The 14085-nt window shown below is 37.2% G+C and overlaps 1 protein-coding gene across 5 annotated transcripts in view; it reads left to right on the forward strand.

The window, feature by feature from the left end:
- artn (artemin) overlaps positions 1-14085 on the forward strand; it is a 37762-nt gene that overhangs the window by 15199 nt on the left and 8478 nt on the right. For all 5 annotated transcript variants that reach the window (XR_015493000.1, XR_015492998.1, XR_015492999.1 and 2 more), the window contains exons 2-3: positions 5115-5185; positions 8011-8188. Coding sequence is in view for 1 of the 5 variants with exons in the window: in XM_087256433.1 (XP_087112559.1) it covers positions 5115-5185; positions 8011-8188 (249 nt within the window). In the remaining 4 variants the exon portion in view is untranslated. The remainder of the gene's footprint in view (positions 1-5114; positions 5186-8010; positions 8189-14085) is intronic.

Below are 14085 nucleotides of genomic sequence, written 5' to 3' on the forward strand. Positions count from 1 at the left end.
CCGGCACTGGCATACAGCATGTGGGCCAAACATGGCCCGGGTTTGGCAGAGGTGGCTCTGTCTTTAAGGCGGCACACAAGATTTGGGCCAGATCAAAAACGTAGTATTTGGCCCAGATTTAATAATTTGATAAGTGGGCCATGTGAGTTTGGCCAGTCTTGACCCACATTTAAAATACACTAAAATCATTTTCGAGTAAAGAAAAAAAATTCTACCAATCAGGTCACTTTGAGAAAAAGCGTGCCCATAGTGTGCCTAAAGCGCATCACTCTATGGGTTTATCAATTTCATTGCAATCATGACACACCAACCTATCTGGCCCAGTTCAGGCCCAGTTATGAGTTATTAACTTGGCTGAGACTTGGCCCAGATATGGTCCATGTTTGGCCCTTGTCTGGAAGCCAGATTTGGTCCAGTCATGTACAGTAATTCACAGCGGCATGTGGGCCAAGCAAAACCTGATTGTGTGGGCCAGAGCTGGGCCAGAGAAATTTTGCTATGTGGGTTGCTTGTAACCAAACTGAACCCTTCAGACTTTACTCACTTCAGCTTTAGTTGTGATGGATGGTTGTAGTTTTCTAACCTTTATATTAGTCAGTGATATCAATGCACACAACAGCCTTCAGCAATAGTGTGTTATTTTAAGATAAAGTGTGCTTGACACTGTGTAGGCATTGCTTTTTATCACAACCTGTTGTTTAATTGTTTTCTCTCAGCCTCATTGAAATTAATGCAGTTTCCGTGCAGCAGGAGAAAGTCTTTGAGTGTGTGTGCGTGTTCATACATGTGGTCAAGGAAACCCTCCAGCTTTGCGATTAATGATGATATAATGTGGATTTATGTGGAATGTCTTATTAGAGCAGACTTAGTGCCACACATTCAATTCTGGGTGTTTCCACAGAACTAACAGTTTTCTGGAGTCAGAATTGGCAATTCTGTGTAGGTTATCAATATCTTTCGGCGTAGTACCTGATTTATCAGGCATCACCACGGCGGAATGAACCGCCAAGTGCTTCTGCAGAATATTTTAAATACAATAAATTGTAAAAAAAAAAAAAAAAAAACTGAAAGAGAAGTTTGTTTTAGACCAACATTTTCACAGTAATAAATCATACACAATCACAGGACTTGTGCACCTGGAAAGTATTGATAGCGCTTCACTTTTTCCACTTTTTATGTTCCAGCCTTCCAAAATGGATTAAATTAATTAATTTCCTCAACATTCTCCACACAGTCCCCCATAATGACAATGTAAAAAAAAGAGTTTTTGAAATTGTTGCAAATTTATTTTAAATAAAAAAGCTGAAAAATCACATGTACATCAGTATTCACAGCCTTTGCTAAATAATACTTTGTTGATGGATCTTTGGCAGCGATTACAGCCTCAAGTCTTTTTGAATATGATGCCACAAGCTTGGCACACCTGTCTTCGGGAATTTCTACCCATTCCTCTTTGCAGTACCTCTCAAGCTCTATCAGGTTGGATGGGAAGCGATGGTGTACAGCCATTTTCAGATCTCTCCAAAGATGTTCACTAGGATTTAGGTCTGGGCTCTGGCTGGGCCACTCAAGGACATTCACAGAGTTGTTGTGAAGCCACTCCATTGATATTTTGGTGGTGTGCTTTGAGTCATAGTCCTGCTGGAGATGAACCATCGTCCCAGTCTGAGTCCTTCTTTCAGGATGTCTCTGTACATTGCTGCATTCATCTTTCCCTCTATCTTGACTCGTCTTCCAGTTCCTGCTGCTGAAAAACATCCCTACAGCATTATGCTGCCCACACTATGCTTCACTGGTATTGGGGATGGTATTAGCCTGGTGATGAGCGCTGCCTGGTTTTCTCTAAATGTAACGCCTGGCATTCACTCCAAAGAGTTCAATTTCAGTCTCATCAGACCAGAGAATTTTGTTTCTTATGGTCTGAGAGTCCTTCAAATTCTAGGCGGGGAGTGTCTTCAGTCTGGCCACTCTACTATACAGGCCTGATTTGTGGATTGCTGCACAGATGGTTGTCCTTCTGTAAGTTTCTCCTCTCTTCACAGAAGAACCCTGGAGCTCAGACAGAGTGACCATCGGGTTATTGATCACCTCCCTGACTAAGGGCCTTCTCCCCCATCACTCAGCTTCGATGGCCGGCCAGCTCTAGGAAGAGTCCTGGCGGTTCGGTTCCAAACATCTTCCACTTACAGATGATGGAGGCCGCTGTGCTCATTGCAACTTTCAGAGCAGCAGAAATGTTTCTGTAACCTTCCCCAGCCTTGTGACTCGAGACAATCCTGTCTCAGAGGTCTACAGACAATTCCCTTGTCTTCATGCTTGGTTTGTGCTTTGACATGCACTGTCAATCCTTGGGAGCTTATATAGATAGGTGTACGCCTCTTCAAATCATGTCCAATCAACTGAATTTAGCAAAGGTGAACTTCAATGAAGCTGCTGAAACATCTCAAGAATGATCAGTGGGAACAGAATGTACCTGAGCTCAACTTAGAGCTTCACGGCAAAGGCTGTGAATACTGATGTACATGTGATTCTTCAAGTTTTTATTTTCAGGTTTGAGGTTTAGCTGTGTCCTCTTTGTCATTTTCTATCTGATTCAGACTCAAACTGATATGGCTAACAGCCACTCTGAAGGGGGTCGGACATCTGCGACGCCCTGCATCTATCAGGGTATGCACACCAGCGCTGCAAGTCAGCAGCTATCTGCCCAGCCACGACTAAGGACACTGTTCAAATTTCTGCCACACCACAGAGCGCCATCTGAATAGTTTTATTTTAAATACCATGCAAATGTGCGCGTCTGATGTGCGATACTGTCATGTCTGTGCCGTGTCCCAGCGCATCCGGTGTGCGACATGCCTAACTGACAGTGTTTACACAGCGTAAAAGCGCATGCTTGTAGAGGCATTACGCTTTTACTGGTGATGTGGAGCCAATCCGCAAGTCACAGCACATCATGTTAGCTGACCAATCAGAGCTTATGAGGGCGGGCCTTTCAGAGGAACCAGGAAATATGACAGTGGTTTTCATGTGAGCAGAGTAGCTGTATATAATCAAAGGAAGATATATGAAAAAACATCCTGATTTTCTACTAATAAATGATGAGCACACATTGCTTTGCGTCTTATAAACACAACCACACCTTAAAAATACACTCTGGACCAACCCTTTAAAGTGCAATTTAAAAGCTTAACTAGGTTAATTAGACAAGTTAGGGTAATCATTGTGTAATTGTTTGTTCTGTAGACTATCAAATAAATATTGCTTAAGGGGGCTATTAATATTGACTAGAGGTGTGAACCTACACTAGTCTCACGGTTCGGTTCGGTTACGATTATCATGCCATCGATTCGGTTCAATTCGATATCTCGGTGCATTACGGTGCATTGACGGTGCTTTCCATACACAGTTTTATATTTTCTTCACAGCAGCATTTCTTGTATTAAAATGTATGAATATATTTATATACTATTTGTAATACAATTTTGTCATTTAATACAAACAGTCAGATATATAAACTGTACCTTTAAACAAAACGAGCATTAAGCAAATAATATAAACAAATATAAACATCCAGCTCAATTTCTGATCCTTGTCTAGTTCTCTTACACCCCTTTGATTGGTCACACCCTCAAAAAAAAAAAAACGGTTGCGATTGGCTCTTGAGCGCTGCGTTTTTCACAAATGAGTGACACTGAGAGGCAGGCGGCTGCGGCGATCTCACTGCTGATGTATAATAGACTTGGTGGAGAAAACTCTGCAGACACGCGCTCGTTTCTGGATGCAAAAGAAACGCTGTAAAACAGCCGAGAAGAGAAGAAAAGCCCCGCCAGCAGGTCAAATGGGCCACTGTGTGTGTGTGAGAAAGAGAGAGAGAGAGACAGAGCGAGAGAGAGAGAGAGAGAGAGAAATGGAGTAGGCTACTTTCATTGGCTGTTTCTCAATATGCGTTCTTCAGCGGTCTTGCGTCCTCGTGTTCTCGTGAAACGTCATCATCAGCTGCCTAAGTTCAGTTCCAATACTCAAGACCGCAAGTACGGAGGACGCGTGAAACTTCCCGGAAGTGTTCTTGATATCGAGGACGCACCGATGCAGACTTGAGCACCGAACTCGCTCTGGAAGTCCCAGAAGTCATTGAAACTGGAGGTGGGAAGCGCAGCATTTTATTTAGATTTATTATTAAAGTTCAGAGATATTACTTATTTACCTCAGGAGTTTCCCTAAATGAAACGGTGAAGGTAAACATTAACATGAACATCTTAATAAAGGAATAAACACATTAATTGTGTTTGTTTGATGAAATTCGTATTAAAATTAGTTTTATTTATATCGTGCAGAGTATATTTATAATGTTTTTATGCAAAGTATATATTTTGAAGAGGGGGGAAACAATAAATCGTTGTATGAAGGCTGTAATGTTTAATTAATTTCCATTTAAAACGCGTGAAGGTCACATGACCATCAGGAAGAACGCAGCATCCCATTTCTCAAAGGACGCATTCTCTGCCCTCGCGGTCTCCTGAGTTCGTACTTCCGAGGACACCTGGCAAGACCGCACTCTACAAGAACGCAAGTCCGTTCTCTGCGTTCTTGGAATTGAGAAACAGCCATTCTCTCGATCTCAGTGAAATAGGGGCTTTTGTTGTATATGTCAGTGAAAGACTGATCCAGCAAACACACACAGTGAAATTGTGCACAGTTTATATGAGTCATAAGTAGTTAAAGCGCTGTAAATACTCGCGATCGCCTCCCTCGCGACAGAGCGCATATGAGGTAAATGACGTCAGTAATAACCGGTTATGATTATCACTGAACCGATACTAAATTGTCCGCGTCTGCATCGCAGTGCACCGAAAAAACGATTATTTTTTACACCCCTAATATTGACCCTAAAATGTTTTTTTTTTATTTAATTCTATCCAAAATAAAACAAATAAGACTTTCTCCAGAAGAAAAAAATATTATCAGACAAACTGTGAAAATTTCCTTGCTCTGTTAAACATCGTTTGGGAAATATTTGTAAAAATTCACAGGAGTGCGAATCATTTTGACTTCAACTGTTTATGTAACTCAATGATATGTACGTGCAGATGAAATGAACATCTTCTCCTCTTTAGATGGCACGTTGTGCAGAAGTCTGGAGAAGTACATGGCCACACCTACCCGAAGTCACCTGAGGAACTGGAAGGTGAGCATTCCTCATATCATCATTTGGGAGATCATCCTCTTAGAAATAAATAAATAAATAAACACACACATACACACACACGTAACACAAGATCTCACCCCCAGTTTGGCTTGAGCCTGTGCTACATCAGCGAATGTGTGAGAAGCGTGTCGGTTGGGGCTTGTTTGTGTGTCAGCGCGGTTCGTTTCTCATCCAGACGCTCCACAGACACTCGTCCTGAAATATTAACTCATCAGGATCTGCGGTGGTGTTGGGTGTTATTTCAGTAATTGAGGAGGCTGTTGTGGAGGTCTGCTGTAGCTCAGCTTCAGGGCTTTGAAAGCATAACCATGTGAATGGAGCGATCGGACATCCCGGGTCAGTTTACTCTGTCAGGGTTTATATAACACACAGGAGTAATGTGCAGGACGCACGCAGGGTAACCCTGAAGATTCATGTCTGTGTGAAAATGATTGAGGAACAACAACACTGTTTATATACATATAGTTGAAATTATTAGCCCTCCATCACATCCCGAAACATGCTTAATAGAGCAAGGAAATTTTCACAGTATGTCTGATAATATTTTTAAATATTTTTTAAGTCTTATTTGTTTTATTTTGGCTGGAATAAAATTAGTTTTTAATTTATTTAAAAGCATTTTAAGGTCAATATTATTAGCCTCCTTAAGCAATATTTTTTTGATTGTCTACAGAACAAACCATCATTATACAATAATTTGCCTAGGTAACCTAATTAGCGTAGTTAAGCCTTTAATTGTCCCTTTAAGCTGAACACTAGTATCTTGAATAATATCTAATAAAATATTATTTACTGTCATCATGGCAAAATAAAATAAATCAGTTATTAGAAATGAGTTATTAAAACTATTATGTTTAGAAATGTGTTGAAAAAAATCTCTCTGTTAAACAGAAATTGGGGAAAAAATATATCAACCCAGGCTCATTGTGGAAACGTAGACCCGTGGACGTTTCTGGAAAACCGCAATTTACGTCCCGTGAGGTACGTATCTCTGCAGTTTTTGTTTCGCAAATCTGAACAAATTGTTTTTTCGCATCTCGAACGCCTCTTGAGAGCACGCGGCGTTTGCACCCTCCTCCTCCTCCATTCCTAAACCCAAGCGGTGATTTGCAAAAGCCGTCCGGAAAAGAAAAGCAAAAGCCCTCGTCCGATTTTGACCGCAATTTAGGGTTTCGCCGCATTCTTGCCCCGTCGTGAACTCGTTCGCTTTTATTTTTTGAATTCTGTTTTTCATCTTACCTAATTTCTGGAACCGCTGGCTCCTCCTCCTCCTCCGGGCCTCTGCTCCGCCGACGTAACACCACGAGCTAAACTGACAAACTGGTCATTTAAAAAAAAATGAATTATTAATTATTAAAAATTAATAATTCTGACTTCAGTTGTATATACACTTATTTATTTAACAACGCACTCAGTTTACATTTTAGTTTGCACATATATAACAATAATATAACTATACATACTATATTGTGTATATATTGTAATATACATTTGTAAATTTGTATGTTTTGAGTTCTCTATTTACTTATTTTTTTAAATCATTTAACATCTGTGTTCTTGTCCTGTCAATGTCATTTTGTTACACTGTGGATACTTCTGTAACGAAAACAAATTCCTTGTAATATACCAATAAATCCAACATAGGCTCATTCTGAAAATTTAGCCCTACATACATTTTTGAAGACTGCGTCTTTAAAACAAACGCTACGTGGCGTTATGATGCCGTTCCTTTTCTCGCTTACCATCTGACTGCTTACCTCCGTGTGGTCAACTTTTCCGCTGTTACCAGTTTGTCCAGTAGCTCAATACGTACGTCGGTGAACTTGAGATGCAGAGCAGAGTTGCCCCCAGACAAAGAGGTTGGGTGTGGTGAAGAACGATTCCAAAAAAGCTTGTAAAACAAGAACAGAGGGCAAAAACCAAAACAAACAAGTAAATAACAGGGTGAGAATGTGGTAAAATCTGAAAATGTTGTACAAATCAGGCGAGGACTTTTCTTTTTTTGGATTGCTTTTGAAAACACTATTGGTTGGGTTTAAGGAAGTGGGTAAGCGGGTCAATCTGTACTTTTTAAAATACTATTGGTTGGGTTTAGGGACGGAGGAGGGTGGGTCAGTCGATCGGTCGGTTGGTTGGTCAGTCAGTCAGTCAGTCTCAAAATCTGAGATTTCAAAAAGCATACACAGCGGCCTCTGGTGAATTCGCGAAAACAAAAACTGCAAATAAATGTACCCCCTTGGATGTATTTGACACTCTCCACAAATGTATACAGGAGTATGTTTTCAGAATGAGCCTGGTTGAATAAATCTCTTTCTGATCTTCTGATATGTGACCCTGGAGCCAAAATCCAAATAATCCAAAACCAAAAACTCCAAATCCATTAATGGCGTAAAAAAATCATCAGAATATTACATAAAGATGATGTTCCATGAGGAAATATGGTAAACTTCCTGCTGTAAATATATAAAAACTAAATTTGTAATTATTAATGTTTCTAATACGATGGTTCGATAACGATGGTTTGATCTGTGGACGATTTTAAAAAAATTTTGCTTAAGGGGGCTAATAATATTGACCTTAAAATGTTTTTAAAAAAATTAAAAACTGCTTTTATTCTAGCCAAAATAAAACAAATAAGACTTTCTCCAGAAGAAAAAAATATTATAGGAAATACTGTGAAAAATTCCTGAATCTGTTATACATAGTTTCGGAAATAATTGAAAAGAAAACAAAATCGTAGGAGGGCGAATCATTTTACTTCTACTGTACTTCATCCCAAACATAATAATTGATTGTTCTTGCAGGTGATGCTGCTGGTGTTTGTGTGTTTTCTGGGTCTGGTTGATGGACATTTTCTGCAGGAGGAGACTGAAGAACCCCGTCCTAATAATCTGAAAGCCTCTTCAAACCCGCCAGAGCGTCGAAGATCTCAGAAAGATGTGGATGAGCGGCAGAGCAGAGCACCGTGGGCACGACTCTATGGTCAGTTCATCACTGTATACGAGCAATTCCAGCGTTATAGATGTGACATTTGCAGTAAAAACTCAAAACTAAAATTCACAAAGCAAGTATATGCTAACATTATATTAAAAGATCTGTTTATATTTTCCATATCAACTAACCACAGAGTTAAGGGATAATACACTTTACAATAAGGTCTCTTTACTAAATGGTAGTTAATGCATTAAAATCAGATGGTAAAAATGAGCATATTTATTACAGTTACTATGTTGATGTTAGTTTAAAAAAAACAACACATTTCTTTGGCATTTGTCAAACAGTTGTCAGAATTTTTATAATTATTGTTATTGTTTCCCTGAATTTTTAACACACATTTATAAGCGTATAATCAGGCCTGTGCAGAGACTTTCCAAAGGGCATGTGCAGGATACATTTTTTGAGGACCGGTGGGGGGGGTTGTCGTTGTCGTCGTCGTCGTCGTCGCCGTCGCTGCCGCCGCCGCCGCCACGCGCGCGTACTGAAGAGTGGTGTTGTTGCACATGTTTTGATCAGGGTTGTTGTCGCGCGCGTACTGTAAAGCGGGGGAGGGGGGTGGTGTTGCGGGGGCACGATTGATCATTTTGGAAGGGCACTTACTATCCAAGACTAAAAAGGGCATGTGCACTGCACAGGTTGAGCCCTATGTGTGCACGTGCCTGCTTATAATACAGGTCAAATATGAAGAAACAAAAATAGTAACACTAACAATGTTAATATTGTAAAATTCAGTAATTATGAAAAGAAAAGCCCATTAAAGCAACTCTACAAAAGACAGTAAAGTCACTCACATTACAGAATAATTATTTTAGACACTAACTGAGCCAGACCTTTTAGAAATAATCCTTCAATATTTTAATGATTTAAAAAAACAACTTAGAGAAAAAACAAATTCAACGAACAAACAAACAAAAAAAAAACACCTAAAACAAACAAACATATAATTGCACTTTTGACTCTTATTATTATTATTGAGATGTAACTGTTGAGACAACCTTCCCATTTCGGCTGCTCTTTAGTTTACAAGCCTCATCCAGCTTTGACGTTGCTGCAAAGCCTGTTATTAAAATAGGAGACTTTTGGTCTGTACTCACAGGAAAATTAAGCCATCAACAACTCCTGCTGAAAGATGTGAGCAATTTCTAAATTACATGTTGTCACAGACTGTGTGTATACGGTACTGAAGGCTGCGTTGCATATCATGGATCTAATTCTTATCTGAGCTGTTTCAGATGCCAAACATTTCTCGAGTCGCGATTAAATTGTAATTCATTTAAATATCAAACTTTTTTTCTGATTCCTGAAGAGAAAAGAAATGAGGAAACAGCTGACATACCGTACAGTTGAAGATAAAATTATTAACTATTTATTTGCAATATTTCCTAAGTGATGTTTAAAAGAGTTTTCGTTAACACATTTTGAAGCAATAGTTTTAATAACTCATTTCTTTTTGCCATGATGATGCATAATATTTTACTATATACTTTGTAAGACACTAATATTCAGCTTAAAGTGTAATTTAAATACTTATTTGGATTAATTAGGCAAGTTACTTTAATTAGGCAAGTCATTATTTGGACAAAACAACTCTTTTGAGTTTCTTCTGTAGAAAAAGAAGATATTTTGAAGAATGTTGAAAACCGGTAACCATTGACTTCCACAGTATTTGTTTTTCCTACCATGGAAGTTCACCCAAATCTATAAAGAAAATGTAGCCGTCATTCACTTGTCACAAACCTGCTTTAAGTTTCTTTCTTCTGTAGAACAGAAAAGGAGATATTTTGAAGAATGTTGAAAACCATTGACTGTTGTAACCTTTTGACTCCATAGCAAATATTAAACAAGATTTTCTCCAGAATAACAATAAAATAAGAAATAATGTAGAAAAAAATGTCTTTGCTCTGCTAAACATCACTTGGAAAAATATTTTAAAAAGATTTACATTTATATAAATTCTATAATAAAAATGATAAATAATTTATGCAAGATTTAAAGTTAAAAAAATACTGACAATTCTGTCATAATCTACACTTCACCAGTTTTAAGTTTCCTTCTTCTGTAGAACAAAAAAACAAGATATTTTGAAGAATGTTGAAAACGGGTAACTATTGACTTCCATAGTATTTGTTTTTCCTACTGTGGATGTCAATGGTTGCAGTTTTCCAACATTCTTTAAAATATCTTCTTTTCATTTTACAAAAAAGGAAACTCGTACAAGTTTAAAATAATTTAAGAGTGAGTAAATGATAAGTACATATGTATTTGTGGATGATCTTTAACTTTTTATTTCCAGACAGTTCAGTCCCAAAAACTAAAAATTCTGTCACATTTACTCATTCGTCACTTGTTCAAAATCTATTTTGAGTTTCTTTCTTCTGTAGAACATAACAGAAGATATTTTGAAGAATGTTAAAAACAGGTAACCATTGACTTCCACAGTATTTGTTTTTCCTACTATGGATGTTCACCCAAATCTATAAAGAAAATGTAGCCGTCATTCACTTGTCACAAACCTGCTTTAAGTTTCTTTCTTCTGTAGAACAAAAAAACAAGATATTTTGAAGAATGTTAAAAACTGGTAACCATTGACTTCCACAGTATTTGTTTTTCCTACTATGGAAGTTCACCCAAATCTATAAAGAAAATGTAGCCGTCATTCACTTGTCAAAAACTTGCTTTAAGTTTCTTTCTTCTGTAGAACAAAAAAACAAGATATTTTGAAGAATGTTGAAAACGGGTAACTATTGACTTACTATTTGACATAGTACATGTTTTTCCTACTATGGAGGTCAATGGTTACAGGTTTCCATCATTCTTCAAAATAATAGAAAACGTCTTGAAGTGAAAGTTCACCCAAATCTATAAGAGAATTCAGCCGTCATTTACTTGTCATAAACCTGTTTGAATTTCTTTCTTCTGCAGAACAAAATAGAAGATATTTTGAAGAATGTTGAAAGTTGCTAATCATTGACTTCCACATTATTTGTTTTTCCTGCTATGAAAATCAATGGTTTCAGGTTTCCAACATTCTTCAGTCTTCTTTTTTATTCAACAGAAAAAGGAAACCCATACAGGTTTAGGATCATTTTAGAGTGAGTAAATATTTATATGTGGGTCAACTATTGCTTTAACTCAACAGTCCTTGTTGAAATTGAATACTTCTTAACTTGTGCTTCTGGGTTATGTCACATTGACGGCTGATATCTTGCTTCAAGGCGAATTCTTTGCAAATCATTCTACTATCCTTCTTTGCCATACGTTCAGTGGAAATAAAATATCCGCGCACATAATAATGCCGAAACACGAGCGGAATGCTAAATTACCGTGTGTATCTCCTGTGAGGACATGTGCACTTCACGTACAGACTAAATGATGTTGTCTGTTTGCTCTTCAATTAGCTTTAAGGATCCTATGACGTTTAATACTGGTGTCTATGTGGAAGACACTGTTTGTTTTGCGCGCTTTGATAAACATGATCAACATTGGTCAAGCCACAAGTTGACATGTTGGACAAACAAACAGAGTCTCAGTGTTTACACTCTGCAGGAAGTCAGCTGTGAAACTGGCTGTTTCTATCGCTGCACACTATTCTTTAAAAAGCTGTGCTCAGTGGATGCTGAACAAACATTAAAACACACACAAGCATGCAAAAGTTTAAGATTGGCTGGATTTTTAACTTTTTGCAAGAATTTTATCTGATAAAAAGCTGGGGTTTTTTTATCCTTACGTCATCATAACCCCCCGAAAATGCTAATTTATCCATGATCATTTCTACATTTTATTTATTCATTCATTTTTCTTCAGCTTAGTGCCTTTATTCAACAGAACCGCCAATTTATCCAGCATATGTTTTACACTGTGGATGCCCCCTTCAGCTGCAACCCATCACTGGGAAACACCCATACACACTCCTTCACACACAAACACTACGGACAATTTAGTTTATGCAATTCCCCTATACTGCATGTGTTTGGACTGTGGGGGAAACCGGAGCACCCGGAGGGAACCCACACGAACGCGGGGAGAACATGCAAACTCCACACAGAAATGCCAACTGACCCAGCCGATGCTCGAACCAGCGACCTTCTTGCTGTGAGGTGACAGCAATACCTACTGCGCCACTGCGTCACCTCTAACATTGATTATTTAGAAAAAAGAACGTTCAAAAGGACAGCATTATTAGAAATACTACTATTTTTTAAATTAGAATTAGTTGCAAATTGGTTAAAATGTGTTTACTGACGCTTTTGATAAATTAAGTATATTCTCGTTAAAATAATTTCTTGTTTTAAAATTAGTCATTTTTTTATTTAAAGCATTTTTGTAGATACTTTTGCAGTAGTGCTGTCAAATGATCAATTGCGATTAATTGCATTTAAAATTAAAGTTTGTGTTTACAATGTGTGTGGGTGTGTGTGTGTGTGTGTGTGTGTGTGTGTGTGTGTGTGTGTGTGTGTGTTTGTTTATGTACTGGGTGTTACTGTGTTTGTGTGTACTGTGTATATTATTCATAAATAAACACAAACATACATATAATACAAAAGTATACAAAACTAAAACATTTATGTATTTATTTTAATGTATAATTGTTATTAGATATATATAGTTGAAGTCTGAATTATTCGCTACCCTTCGAAATTTTTTACATTTTTAAAATATTTCCCAAATGATGTTTAACAGCGCAAGGAAATTGTCCAAATGTCTGAAAATATTTTTTCTTCTGGAGAAAGTCTTATTTGTTTTATTTCGACTAGAATAAAAGCAGTTTTTAATTTTTTAAAAACATTTTAAGGTCAAAATTATTAGCCCCTTTAAGCTATATTTTTTCAATAGGAAAAAATATTCTCTCTGTTAAACAGAAATTAGGGGAAAAAAAATAAACGGCGGGGGGGGAATATTACAGGGGGTTTAATAATTCTGACTTGAACTATATATATATATATATATATATATATATATATATATATATATATATATATATATATAAAATACAATATTTATTTAATACAAACTTTTATTTTCTTGTTTTATATTCTTTCTTCATCTTCTGGCAGAACTACTATAAAGTCATATAAACACTTTTTTTAATAAACAAACCACCTCCACCCTCTTTGAATGGCTACTTTATTGGCAACACTTTACACTAAGGTTCATTAGTTAATGCATTTACTAACATGAACTAATCATGAACAACTCATATACAGCATTTATTAATCATAATTGAACATTTACTAATGCATTATTAACATCTTAGTCCATGCTTATTAACATTAGTTAATGCACCATGAGTTAACAATTAACTACTGTATTTTCATTAACTAATGTTAACTAAGATGAACAAATACAGTAGTAAATGTATTGTTCATTGTTTGTTCATGTTAGTAAATGCATTAATTAACATTAACTAATGAACCTTATTGTAAAGCGTGACCACTTTATTTTTAATAATATCAACAATTTCTAAGTGATAACACATTAAAAAAAACAAAAACACACTTCACCTTTAATATGGATTATGTTTTTATATACCTACAGATGTTGTCTACTAGTTTTTCCAGCCAGTACATTAGACGTGTTTTCCCCAGCTCATGCATGCGATAGAATAATCTCAGCTCGCTCTTCCTTATCAATTTTGTGTTCCACTACAAAATAATCCAGAGCTCCTCCGTGCAGGTTTTGACACAGCAAATTGCTCCCTTGGAAGCTAATTACTGCAATCTTCGCCTGGAGAAAGTTTGAATCATATTCTAAGGCTTTCCCCTCCTTCAGACTTTGAACAAATCCCTCTAAACATGATGTGGCACGTTGTGGGATGTTTTTAAGGGCTGTATTTGTATGGGTTACAGTACAATAATAGTCCAGAACAGTGGCAGTATAGCGGC

This window comes from Danio rerio, chromosome 6, assembly GCF_052040795.2.
Source record: "Danio rerio strain M-AB ecotype USA chromosome 6, GRCz13ab, whole genome shotgun sequence".
NCBI lineage: Eukaryota > Metazoa > Chordata > Actinopteri > Cypriniformes > Danionidae > Danio > Danio rerio.